This window comes from Cotesia glomerata, linkage group LG10 (assembly GCF_020080835.1).
Source record: "Cotesia glomerata isolate CgM1 linkage group LG10, MPM_Cglom_v2.3, whole genome shotgun sequence".
Classification (NCBI taxonomy): domain Eukaryota; kingdom Metazoa; phylum Arthropoda; class Insecta; order Hymenoptera; family Braconidae; genus Cotesia; species Cotesia glomerata.
Genome location: NC_058167.1, coordinates 1755314 through 1768946, shown reverse-complemented (window position 1 = coordinate 1768946; position 13633 = coordinate 1755314). Strand labels below are relative to the sequence as shown.

Sequence of the window (13633 nt, the reverse complement as noted above, 5' to 3'; positions counted from 1 at the left end):
CATTGATATCTTTTAATATAGGAATAATCTTTGATCAATATAAAAAATGATAAATTCTGTTTTTAATTTAATTTCAAAATAATATATGCAAAATGAAAAATTCAATTGCATCCAATATAAGTATTTATGTTTTAAAGTATACGATATGCGAGAAATTTACTACTTGTATTTCTTGTGTTGTATCTTGTAAATACTGCATCATTAAGAGTTTTCATTTTTAGAAAAACAAATCTATTCCTACGTAAAAAAAAAATCTTAATATTTCTCACTGCTACAGACAGATCTACAAACCTCATATCCACGAGAATCTAACTTTTTTTTCATTTTTTTTAATTTTGTCTCTTTAAAACCACTTAAAATAATTACATATTTACTGAATATCGATAATTAAGGTAAATTTATTTTAAAAAGATAGTATTTAATAATTTATTACCTAACAAACATTTATTCCTCCTCAAGGATACCACAACATAAAAAATATATATATACAAACTTACGTGTGGGTGTGCGTAAAATTGATTTTTAGCTTTTTATTAGTAAGAAGATATGAATAATTATCTCTAAACCTCCTCCCTCGCCAAAACGAAACAAGCTTGTATAACTATTTTTGAGTTTTTTAGTATTAAAGTATCCAATTAGTTTGTTGAAAATAAGATATCTGAGAGATGGTACTTTATAAGATGTGAATATTTTCCAGAATTATACTTAATATAAAATTATGTGACAAGGGGTGAAACAAAACATTTTCATACAAAGATGAGTGTTGATCTTTCGGGATAACCCGATAGAAGAAAGTTTTAGAATAACTAACAGTCTAATTCTGCTTTTATCTTGGGTTACGTATTATAGTTTTTAATTACTTGTTTGAAAACTTTTTTTTCAAAGTCAATCAAAATGAAATGAACAGACAATTAAATTAAAAACTAATAACGCTCTTTAAATTGTCAATTACAATATAGCTTAAAATAAAAAATGCAATTCAAACGTGAACTAAAATCAGAAGCTAATACAGTGGATAAAAATATACAAATTTCTGCTTGCAAACATTTATATCAATCTGAAATCGCCTTGTTTTGGTTGGCTATACATGTATAGATATTAAAAATTTAAATTCTAATGCAAGCAAAATGAAAAAATATATTGCAATAAAGATCGAAAAATTCGACGGTACTTTGGTAAAACCTCGTATCTCTCATTTAAAATACATAGAAGATACGAGGTTTTACCAAAGTACCGTCGAATTGGATTATTTAGTGTCTCAATGATACCTGTATATTTTGAAAATATGCATGAAGTATTTTTGAAAAGCAGATTCACTATGCTAATTTAAATAATTATTTGAATAACTGTACTAAATATAGTTTATTCGAGGTCTTTAGATTTGATGATTTAACTAATAAAAAAATTTTTCGAAATGCATACCTTCAACAGATAGTGAAGTAAGGTACTCATACATATAAATTGATTGTGCATGATGAAAAAATTTTTTGTGTAAATTGTCATTGTCATTACAAACGTATTTATTAATATATTTTCATGTTTTATCCATTGATGTTTTATATTGTTAGACATTTTATGTTTCCTATTATCAATAATTGAATTAATATTAATGATGAGTCATTTTATGTTAATAGAATTTCATATATGATACGAAGGGTCTATTGGCATCTCCACAAACACCAGATGGTTCTGTCAATCAATTTGGTGGAGGTACGCCTGGTGTTATCGGGGCTCAAGAGATTTATAGGTAAACTTTTAACAATTTATAGATAACATACACCAAATATACAAAATTTTATAATCTTATTTAGAAAATAAGTAATATTGTCTTAAACAAAATTTTTGAAAAATTTTTTCGACAGTTTACTTTTATAAAACAAACATGTTTAAAATCGAATATGCTCTTGACAAAGTTTCAAAAAAAAATTTGGTTAAGACGTTATTACTTATTACCATTAAACTGATATAGATAGATTTATTTAGACATCGTACCGCAGTAAGAATTACTTTTTACAATTTTTTCATCACATTAATTTAAGTTAAGGTATTACCCTCGCCAGAGTCGTTTTCTTAGGATTTTTTTTAAACTTTGGCAGATTAATATTTATATAATTCTGCATCGATTGGCGCAATTCGAGAATTTTAGACCATCTAGTTTCCGAGATATTTAATTTCAAAGTTTGAGTTTTAAACGCTCTTATACATTACGGTATACGGGATATCGAAAAGTTTACCTAAAAAAATTTTTATATCTCAGAAACTTTTCTTAATATCTTTTTAAAAAACTAGAGTAACGTTAACTAACAACTAAACAATTAAAAAAAAAAAAATTCATTGATAATTACCACACAGTTTCAGAGATATTTATTAATAAGTAATGAAAAATTTACCAGACTTTAGCCGAAGAGGGGATACGTTAATAAAGCTGTGGCAACAGCGCAAGTTTTGTGAGCCGCGAAAGAAGTATGAGACGTGCATGCGCTGACAAATTTAAATAGTTTAATTTACGTTAGGTGTAATATTATAGTTATTAATTTTATTTATTTAAAAAAAATAACAATGATTATTTTATGAAAATAAAGATTTTTCTATATTTATAAAAATTCAAAAAGTTAATAATTTTAATATAATAATATTTATTAATCTTTCATAAATTATAAAAATAAGTCAGATGAAAAAATAAAAAAAATACTAAAATTTAAAATCAGTTAATACATCAACATAAAAAAATTAGTTACTGATTTTTCTGAAAAAACAAAACAATATTGTCAATTATTTTTTTTCTATTTGTTATTTGTATAGTTATTTTCATATTTGCTAGAGATTTCTGTCGTTTTCCAAGGACTTTTTTTATGAATCGTCCTTTATAAGTCAATTTTTCAGACATTGTAATTATATTTCTGAATAAATGTATGTAAATAAATAAATAAACGCATGTGTCAAAACAGAGGTTAATCTACAGTTAGTCCAAAACACTACAGTATAACCACTATAAAATATCTCAACGCTCACGCAGTGTTGCCAGACTTTTCAAACGATCAGTTTCTCGTTCGTGATTGGCTGAAATAAGTACATAAACAGCAAAAAGTTTTAGGCTTGTCAATAATGACTATCCAGTATGTGTACCGTACACTCTAACATAAACTTTTGACGACGGAAGTCACGAGGGTAATACCTTAAACTGCATCTTATTAAATAAAGCTTTGGTTCTAGCACCAACTGATACTTAAATACTTCATGTTAATACTATTTTATTCTAGATTTTAAATTTGATTAAAAATTTATGAGATTTAACGTTTGTAGCACGAAGTAACAAATATAGAGAATTGAAAATAGCCTCTTTGAGGCATTTAAGAATAAAATTTACTGCACTAGATGTCTTTATCTTTTGCTGCCAACTATTCAACTTCATCCAAGTCTGGGGGTTTGGGTCAAGGCTGCTGCATCTTGATCTTCATGCTAAGGATCACTCTCTTCTTTCACGAGTGTTAGGAATTTCCCAATGAGTTTGCAAATTTTTTTTATTGAATCACCTCTGAGTGTCTGCAATAACAATCAATCGAAATCGGCTCCTGTTTTCCTACGGATCCATTCCAAGACAAAGTACCTCACCTCTGTCTTGACACTGTTCAGTAACGTTCTGCATCTGAAAATGTGCTCTAGGGTTTCATCTTCACCTTGACATATACGACATTACCGGTCCCTGTAGCCCTTCTTTCCTGCCTTTCCTATGTTGCCACATCTGACTCTGCACCAAGCTAGCTTTATCTAACTTGGGGTTTTTCTGTCTAACCAATACAGTATTCAGCGCCCATACTGGTTTTGAGGAATTTGAACTTGGGGTTGTATTATGATTCCATGATTTTATTGTTCTCGTCCTCTCTCAGTGTAGCTTGAATATAACATAGGCCCTCCTGCATTCTCTGCTCTATGATACTCACTTCCTCTCTTTTCCATACCATCCTTATTATGACCTTACAGCCCATCTCTTCCACAGCTCTGGCCATCCTACTACCCCATTTGAATGACTTGCCATTCAGAATTCCGCTGCATTCTTCTCTAAGCATGACTTTCGGCCATCTATTTTCTCCATTCTCAGAACGTCTAGTAGGTATCTGCCTGCTCTCTATCTTTGAAGATGTATTTTAAATTTTTTAGCCCACCCTCGTACCTCCAGATGTACTTAGGAGTGTTTTTCGCTAGTCCCATCGCTGTCTTACAGTATCTGTTGTAACACTGCTTCTATTTACCTTGCTGCCTTCCCATCCCCATATTTCTACCCCGTAAAGTGCACCGGATCTTACAAGGGAGTTGTCGAGGTACATTCTGTCTTTGAGTGCGTTTCTGCATGTTCTCTCAATGAGCCCTCACGTGGCGTTTAGAGCTTTCTTGGCCTTAGCTGCCATCTCGTTTGTGTGCTTCTTCCAGCTGTTACTGCTGGATAGCCATCAGTCTAGATATTTAAAGTCTTTCACCTCTTCTAATAGTTCATCTCCGTATTTACAATTTGTAGTGGTACTCCTGCCTTTCCCGCCGATCACTAGCACTTTTTTTTTTTTTTTTTTTTTTTTTGTGTTTACCTTGAGGGAGTTTTTGGCTGCATATTTTTCTAAAAACTTTCAGTTGATGTCAATCAACTAAAGACTTGCTTCGTCGGGAGCGATTGCTGCGATGTCGTCTACATATTTACTCAGATACACTTTGATTATGCCCATGGCTATTCCTCCTTTGTTTCTCTTACTAAACTTCTTGTTGATGTCGTCCAGAAAGATGTTGAAAAGTAGTAGGCTTAGTGAACAACCCTGCCTTACCTCCTGGGACGCTTCAAACCTCCCTTTCGTCTCTTCATTGGCCACGATTTTGTTCTCGGTCTTTTTGTATCCTGCCTTGATGAATTTCGACATTCTGCCTTTAATTCCTGCTTCCTCTGCCTTCGCGAATAGTAACTTTCTGTTGATACTATCAAATGCAGTCTCAAAGTCCACGAAACAAATGAAGGCTTTTTGTCCCTTTTCCTTTACCCAATGGTTTATGACTGCGTTTATCACAAAGACCTGGTCCCTGGTAACTTTAGCATTTTATTCTCCTCATACCATTTCTCAAGCCTCGTCGTAATTATATTGGTTAGTATTTCATAATCTGCATTGAGGAGTGAAATCAGTCTATAATTTCCTTGAAATAGTTAATTTTTTGATTTGAAAATAGGTGCGATATGCGCCGATTCCCAGCCTTTCGGTAAATTTCCTTTTCCAAATCTCGTTTAGTGCCTCCAACAGTTTCAGCTTGCCCTCCTCGGACATCTCTTTATAAAATCCTGCAACTAGACGGTCTTCTCCTGGTGGCTTTTTATTTCTCATTCTTTTCAGCGCTGCCTTTAATTCCTCCATCTCTGTGTCTGCCTCCACGACATCTGTGTCCGTCTCTCTACCTCCGCTGTCGTTCCTCTCTTCATCGTGTTGTGCTTCCTGACCGTCTTCCAACTTTTCCTGGTTCTCTTCCGTGTCCTGGATTGATTCTTGGCTGGGTCCAGTGCTAATGACAGGACCTTCCATGATACCCATGAAGTGACTTGTCCATTGAGGGCCTGAAATCTCTTTACTGAGTTCCTTTCTTAGTTTCCCTCTGAACTGCTTCCCACCACTGCGACATGTTGCGACGTTTATTGGTCCTTGCCTCGTACAGCGCCTTCTTGTTGACGGGGTTATTTTCTTTCAGATATCTTTTAAGTGCTTTGAAAAGTCCTTCTTTTTCTGTCTGCATTCTTTATTGAACCAGGGTCTCGTTATTTTGTTTGGCTTCATCACTCTTTTTTCCATTTCACAACGTCTAGCTGCCGTTCTCGTTGTTTCTAGCAGGTGGCTCCATTTGTCGTTATTCTCTTCTCTAGCCTGGCTTTCCCACTCCTTCGTCCATTGCGCTCTGTATTCTTCTACCTTTTCTTTTTTCCATCTGAATTTGAATCCTTGCTCTGGATCCTCTTGTGTGTCGTCTTTTGCTTGCTTATGTTCTTCCTCCTGTTCAAAACAGCCCTCTGTTCTCAGGGTGAGAACCACTGGAAGGTGGTCAGATTCTGTTCTTGGCAGAATCTCTAAGTTTTTGATCTCTATACCCCTGGTTGTTCCTATTCTTATGACTATAATCGCATTGCTGTCCAGTTCATTTCTTCCTATGAAGGTTATGGCTCCCAACTGGTCATCTCTCACTCTTGCGTTCAGTATGCTGATACCTAGCTCGTTACAAATCTTCAGGAGATTCCTGCCTTCACCATTCACAACCTTATCTTGGGACTTTCTCAGGGACTAGACATCATGTACTTCCAAGTCATCGTCACATCCTCCAGCTTCTTCTCCAGTTCTTGCGCTCATGTCCCCCACGAGGTAGATGTTCTCTTGCCTTGGCTCGCATGTATCAATGATGTCTCGGAAGCTTCTCTCTAGTTTTATTACACCTGCATTGTTGCACACCGTGATGATTGTAATACTTTTGTTACCTGTTTGTTTTCTTGCTTTCAGACCATACTGCCATTCTGATATTTCCCAATTCTTTGCAAGCTACTTCTTAATGCCAAGCATTTGGCCTCCACTTGCCCTCCCTCGCGGTTTTGGAAATGCCGCAAAGATTCGGTATTTACATGATATAAATGCTGTATGTTTACCGTAATACTTCAGTTATTTTAGCCAGTTTTTTGCCGAATTATTACAAAAAAATTACGAAATAAATTTAGAATATTTATGGCAATACAATAGGAAAATTACGGTTTATTAACAGCATTCAAACCGTAAATGTACCGCATATTTACTGTATACTTGCGGCTAGAGATGTGCATTTACCGATATTTGGATTTTATGTGACGAGACCGTCATAAATACCGTTTTGTGACGGTCAGTGACGTCACAAATTTTTTTTCAACACGTTTGTTGTGAAAATGACGGTCACAAGCCCGGCCACAATTGTTACCGTCAAATACAACTACGTAGACGTCCCGTGATGGTTTTTTTGACGTGATAATGTCTTATAAATTGATGAACATCGACAGCGCTCACGAAAAAGTGTCGCGTTCCGCCTGAGCCTGTGCGTGCAAGCGAGAGCGCGCAACAAGCGATAGAGAGACACGATCAAACAAACGATAGAGAGGCCCAAGCGTTGGCTTGTGACACATATATCTCTCTTCTCGCGTGACGTCAGAGCTAGCAGTCAGGATATTGTTCTATAACTAATTGTTCGTGATTATATTTAAACAAATTATTTAAATTAAATTTTCAAAAACTGTAAATAATATTTGAAAATTCAAAATTAATGTTTTAACTAGTTTTAAAAATATTTATGTCAAATTATATCAATTATATCAGATTATTATTGTTGATAATATTAATAATTGTTAATAAATAATATCAATTATAAATAAATAAATTGCGGCATGATGGCCGAATGGACTAAGTCATTATCCTCATAGTTCGTTCGTACATCATGTCGTGAGGCGAGGGTTCGAGCACCGACGGTTGTTCGAATAGTTTCAACACCAACCGTCGGGGGTCGCTCCGGTAGCCAAACTGTACTGGCATGGGTTTTTTCTGTGGTTTCCCCATCGCCACTATTCCAACAACCGATAGAAAGGGGTGAGGAATAGGGTAAATGCAGTCCAGAAAGCACAAGTCGGTCCACAGCCGCATTGAAATGAAATTATATGTGCGAAAATTGTATGTTGATTATAAAAAAGTGGAGAACATGTTGATAATAAAAAATGGAGAACATGTTGATTATAAAAAGAGGGGAGAATATGTTGATAATAAAAAAGGGTTGAAAAATTGTGTTGATAATATAGAGCGGAAAGTAACCTTGTAAAAACCAGAAAACGGTATACAAGTAAAACTCATAATAAAAAATAAATAAATATAAATAAATAAATTAATAATAGCTATAAAGATAAATTAATAAAATAATTAATAATAAAATAATAATAAAAAATAATAAATTAATAAAATAATTAATATTAATTATAAATAATAATAATCATATCAATGATTAAATTATTGTATCAATTTTCGATTAACAATGTATCAATAAGTCCTTTTTTTTGTTAAAATATTTTTTAAATATTCAAAATTTTTAAATTTTTAATTATAAAATAATGATAATTCAGTGATAATAATTCAATTCAATTCATGAAAGTATGCTATTTTTCATCAATGTTTCTTTATAACGTTATCACGTAAAACTATCGTCCGTAAACCGACTTTACAGACAACCAATTTTTTTTTTTACAAGAATTACTTAATTATTACTAAATTACTGAATTATTTGGGAAGTATTTCACTGAAAGATAAGAGGTTTGATAAAAAATAAAATTTTAAGTTAAAATGAGTATAATTTGTTAAAGGATGAATAACGAAATTTAAATAATTTTATTAATACTTATTTTATTATTCAAAACTTTGCTTGAAATTAACAAATAATAATACTTTTTTCTTCGGATATTTTTATTATCATAACATCTTAGTTGTTAGGTTTAATAAAAAATAATTTTAATTATTTGTTCACTTATAATATTTAAATAAATATTCATTTAATTTTATAAAACTCTTATCTCTTGGAATCACTTAATGACTATAAACTATAACAGTTGTTAGGTTTAATAAAAAAATAATTTTAATTATTTGTTTACTTATAATATTTAAATGAATATTCATTTAATTTCACAAAACTCTAATCTTTATTGAATAATTACTGAAAGAGCGGAAAAGCGGGGATCAGGTTTAGGTCTGATATCTCAATTAAAACGCGTAAATATTATTAAAAATTAACACTATGAATTTATTTACACTAAATACAAGTTATATTTAATATGTTAAATAGCGGATTGTTTAAATAAAAGCGGATTTATAATACACAGCGTGGGTAGCACAAGCGATGCCGGGTGACACGTGGGTGAACACTCTGCCGGCACTGTAAAAGCGGTGAAATAAATGCACAAATAACACAATCTATCTATAACAAACTAAAGCGAATTATTAGCGGTTAATTTAAGCAATTTAAATTATAAAAATAGCGAAATGCGGTTAATTAACAATAAGCGAAAGTAAAGCGGAATTAATGGCGACTTGTTGCAACGAAAGCGTGGAAGCGAAAGATAATAACAATAGTCCGTCTTCTTCCTCGTTGAGTTGGGGAAGAAGGCTATTGCGCATGTCTAGCGGGAGCGATCAGCCAATAAAGCGGTCGATTCATGGCGTGATCGAGAGGCTGATTTTCTATTGGCGGTTCGATTTTTGCGGGAACTAGCGGTGGACAGGTGCGTCTCTTGAATTTAGGAGTCCCCCAGGAGCGAGTTAATCGCTACTGGGCCTTGTTCACCGAACATTTATAGTTGATTCACATAGCCGCGTGCATAAATTTTGAGTTGACAAGGACAAAATAAACTCTACATAACCGATAAAATACATTGTTATTTATAATTAAAGTTATTCCACTAGATGGCGATAGTTTGTGATCGTCTCGTCATAACACTATCGGTCACAAAGCCGTTCTGTGACGGTAAAAAGTCTGTAAAATTACTCGTCACGTGACCAGCGTACATCTCTATTTACTAGTATTATTCAATAGCTTAAAATTTTTTTTATAATACTATAAATTTTCATGAATAATTTTTACGAGGTCAATAAATTAATTTCTTTATTATTATTACTATTATTATTTTTTTTAGCCCAGACTGGGACTCGAATCCGGATCATTTGGTTACACGCCAAAGGTTCTACCAGTTAAGCTATCTGACACACTATCTGTAACTACTTATTTAGTCACCTAATAAGACCCACCGAGTAATAAACACCATCGTCCATCTTGCGGTAAAGAACATTATATCTTTAATTATATCAGTATAAACGCGGCAAAATTGCAGTATATCTACGGTATTTTTACCGTAGAAATACGACTTTATCATTGTAAAATTATAGTAATATCATAGTTAATACATAAATATTTTACGGTAAAAGTTCTAGAGTTTTACGATAATTTTATCGTATTATTCCTGAAATTTGCAGCAAAAGTACGGTAGAAATGCTGTATAACTATAGTAAAAAAAACTGGCCAATATAACCACAGAAATACCGTATTATTTCAGAATTATAACGGTAAATTTATGGTAAATGCATTAATACCGAAAATTTACGGTATTTCAAAAACCGCAAGGGCTGCCTCTTTTAGCCTTTTCATCCTTCTGTGCACTCTTGAAGTACTACAGAAATTTATCACTCAGTCTTTTAAGGAAAAGAGGTAAGGACCTCTTCTTCCTTTTCCTTCAAGATCCATGTTTCTTGTAATACTATTACCTGACTGTCTTTTAGGAATTCCATAAACTCATTTTCCTTACCAAGTCCTGCCATGTTCCATAGCGTTAATCTTAATGAGCCGCTGCTTTCAATCTTTTCTGTTTCCACCATTTTGGTTGCTGCCGAAATGGACCATCTGCATTTCTTCTTGCCTCTACGCTTCTTTTGTTGTTATAGATCTCTATCCAGGGTCTCATATTTGCTAGTTCCTAATCCCAATTCCCCTATTTCCCGTCGAGGTTAACTTTTATATCATTTCTTCTGGCTTGCCTTTCTGCTGCTCTGAAGCGATCAATTTCTGTGTCGATCCAGTGTAATGTGTCTGTCTATCTTGCTGTTAGGTCGTCGCCCATCCATAGGCCTTTCCCTTTTAGGCTCGCCTTCTTTGCCATCAGGCTCAGCTTGGCTTCTCTTGAGTCAGTTTGGATAATTGTGAATTCCTTCACCTACATTACCTTATGGATTTTCACGTTGACTTCTAGGGTGTTCTTAATTACTTCTTCGAGTTCCCTGCTGGTCTCTCATTAAACTGATGTATTAAACTTTTACAATTGTACTCAGTAAAGTCATGAAGTTCGCCATAAATATTTACGACGCGAAATTTATAGCTCTAGCAATGAGTTCGTAATATGAGATCATTGCTCCCTAATTTAAATTTTCACTTCATTCTCTTAATTTTAGGAACTATTACTCTGATCTCTTCTGTGCGGCTTTTTATTTTTCCGTTGCCCATTTTGTTGCTCTCGAATTTCAAACTCCATAAAGTTGATTTATCTTTCGTGACAGAGTTATTCCTAAATGTCCATGATTGATCAAGAAATCCTTTTAAATTTGAAGAAACTTTTGTGCTCTGATATATAAGGTTAGTTATTTATTGTCAATTTTTTATTTGTTATAGAGATCCTAGACAAAAACGCTTGGCTGAAAAGCAAAAACAGCAAGAAAATGCTCAACTAGGTGAAGTGCCCGAAAAACTCAGTTTTAAAGAGAAAATGAAAATGTTTGCAATGGAAACTGGCGAAGATGGTACACCAAGAGATAAAGTAAAAATATCAAGAGCTCAGAGGGAAATTGATAATATCACGAGTCCTTTAAATCCAACTGACAACGACAAAAATTAATTTTTATTCGACGTTGGTTTTGAAATTTAAAGATCGTTAATACAAAAAACCAATTTTTAATAATTAATAGTATCTATTCACTTATACTTCTAAGATAAATTACAATAATATACAGTATTTACAAAAAATGAAAGATATTTTGAATAGACGACCAATATCATTCGTACGTAGAACTATTCAGGACCAATCAATTTTAATATTTTTATTGTGAAAATACATTTCTTATATGCAGATTCAAAAATTTTATTAGATGATGTATAATATAAAAATTCACTTATATTTAATAAATAAATTCAATCAATTTTGTACATACGACCAATAAATCTTTTACTCACTCCTTCATATATTTATATTTTTAATTAAAACTATCTACATTGATTAATTTTTAAATCATATTCAATTAGAAGAAAAATGAATGACTTAATTATTAGATACATTTATGAGCAATAATATTTTTAAACTATTTTAAGAAATTTATTTGATATAAAATATTTACCAATACCTTAAGGTATTAAAAAACTTCTTGTGCAAAAATGAATCAGCAATTAGTAATCTATCAAATTGATAATGAATTGTTAAAAATAAAATATCAATTGGATTAGGCTAGCTATAAGTCTTAACCAAAAATATGAATATAACAATACTCCCGAAATAAAAAAAAAAAATCAAAAGAATTGAAAATCGTTGAGTGAATACAAACTGTACGCTCATACATACATGTTGGTATGCAGTTTTCATTTGAGCCCATTTTTTTCTATTCCCTAACTCTTTCGAATTATTTTTTAAATTATGGCTTTGTAATAATAATGAATCTGTCACTCAAATTTATTTTTTAAAATCTAATAAAGAGAAATTGCAATATATGTTATCTCTAATTATTCATTGTGTATTTCCCATGAGAAATAAATCATACGTGGCTATATATGATTATTAGGGTGTGCCAAAATGTAACTCCCGTGGAGAACCTTTTAAAATTGGAATTTTTAGTTCTGCTTTTAACAGGGGCTGCGTTTAGGCATTTCCTGATATATTTTGGTTTGAGACAATGTATTTGATTTTCATAGAATTTTTTAACAGAAGCTTAGTTTGGGTATTTCCGGTGAAAATTCAAAATTTGGCCGGAAGTGCCCTATTAAATCTCCTGTTAAAAATCCTATAAATAATCAAATGAATTCTCTTAACCCGAAATATCTCAGGAAATGCCCAAACACAGCTGCTGTTAAAAGTGGAACTTAAAATTCCAATTTTAAAAGGTTCTCTACGGAAGTTACATTTTGGCACACCCTAATGATTATACATAACTTTTTGTCATCAAGACAATTAATTGCATGTATGCAATATTCCTCAAAACCGCACTTCTTAATTTTTCACTCAATATAAACAGAGTTAAGATTTAAAAATCAATGTTTTTGTTTAAATCAAATTAATAATTGATTTCTCAAAATTTTAAATAATCCCTGAATAAAAAATAGTATTGAGACAAAGAAAAAGTATTGAAAAATATGGGATTGACTAGAAAACCAATACTTTTCAATACTTTTTTCTTTGTCTCAATACTTTTTTTTAATCAGGGATACTATAGATATTTTTTATATTTAATATCAAACAGGGAACTAACATTCATAATATTAATTTTTTAAAGACTGAAAGTCATGGATTAATACAGTACAACTTGATTATAGGTCACTTACCCTCAATTTTCTTTCGGCTATTTTAAAACGGTACTGCCCACTCTAGATCTACTGACGCAGTATTTCGGTTTGCTGGAGATCGCACTGACATTCTTTTTAAAGGTTTCGCTAGAACTCTTGCTGACAGTCTCGCTGGAGATCACGCTGACGGTTATTCTAGAGGTCTCGCTGACGGTCTCATTGGAGGTCGTTTTGCTGGAAGTTGTCCTAATGGTATTGCTGCCGGTCTCGCTTGGTGATTTTGCTGGCGATCGCGCTGACGGTCACGCTGACGGTCTTTCTAAAGATCACACTGACGGTCTTTCTGGAGATCACGCTGACGGTCTCGCTGATGGTCTCGCTGGAGATCACGCTGACGATCTCGCTGGAGATCGCGCTGACGATCTCGCTGGAAATCACGCTGACGATCTTTATGGAGGTCTCGCTGGTGATTTCCAGCGAGACTTCCAGAAAGACCGTCAGCGTGATCACCAGCGAGACCTCCAGAAAGATCGTC

General features: G+C 32.9%; 1 protein-coding gene across 11 annotated transcripts in view; it reads left to right on the top strand.

The window, feature by feature from the left end:
• The window catches only part of LOC123273040 (afadin), a 101684-nt gene extending 89586 nt beyond the window's left edge, over window positions 1-12098 (top strand). For 6 of the 11 annotated variants that reach the window (XM_044740189.1, XM_044740194.1, XM_044740190.1 and 3 more), the window contains 2 exons: window positions 1635-1747; window positions 11224-12098. In XM_044740189.1, the coding sequence (XP_044596124.1) occupies window positions 1635-1747; window positions 11224-11446 (336 nt within the window). In that variant the 3' untranslated portion in view covers window positions 11447-12098. Of the gene's footprint in view, window positions 1-1431; window positions 1445-1634; window positions 1748-11223 lie in introns of those variants that run through there. The other 5 variants (XR_006511232.1, XR_006511230.1, XM_044740191.1 and 2 more) reach the window with 4 other exon arrangements.
• The last annotated feature ends 1535 nt before the right edge of the window (window positions 12099-13633 follow it).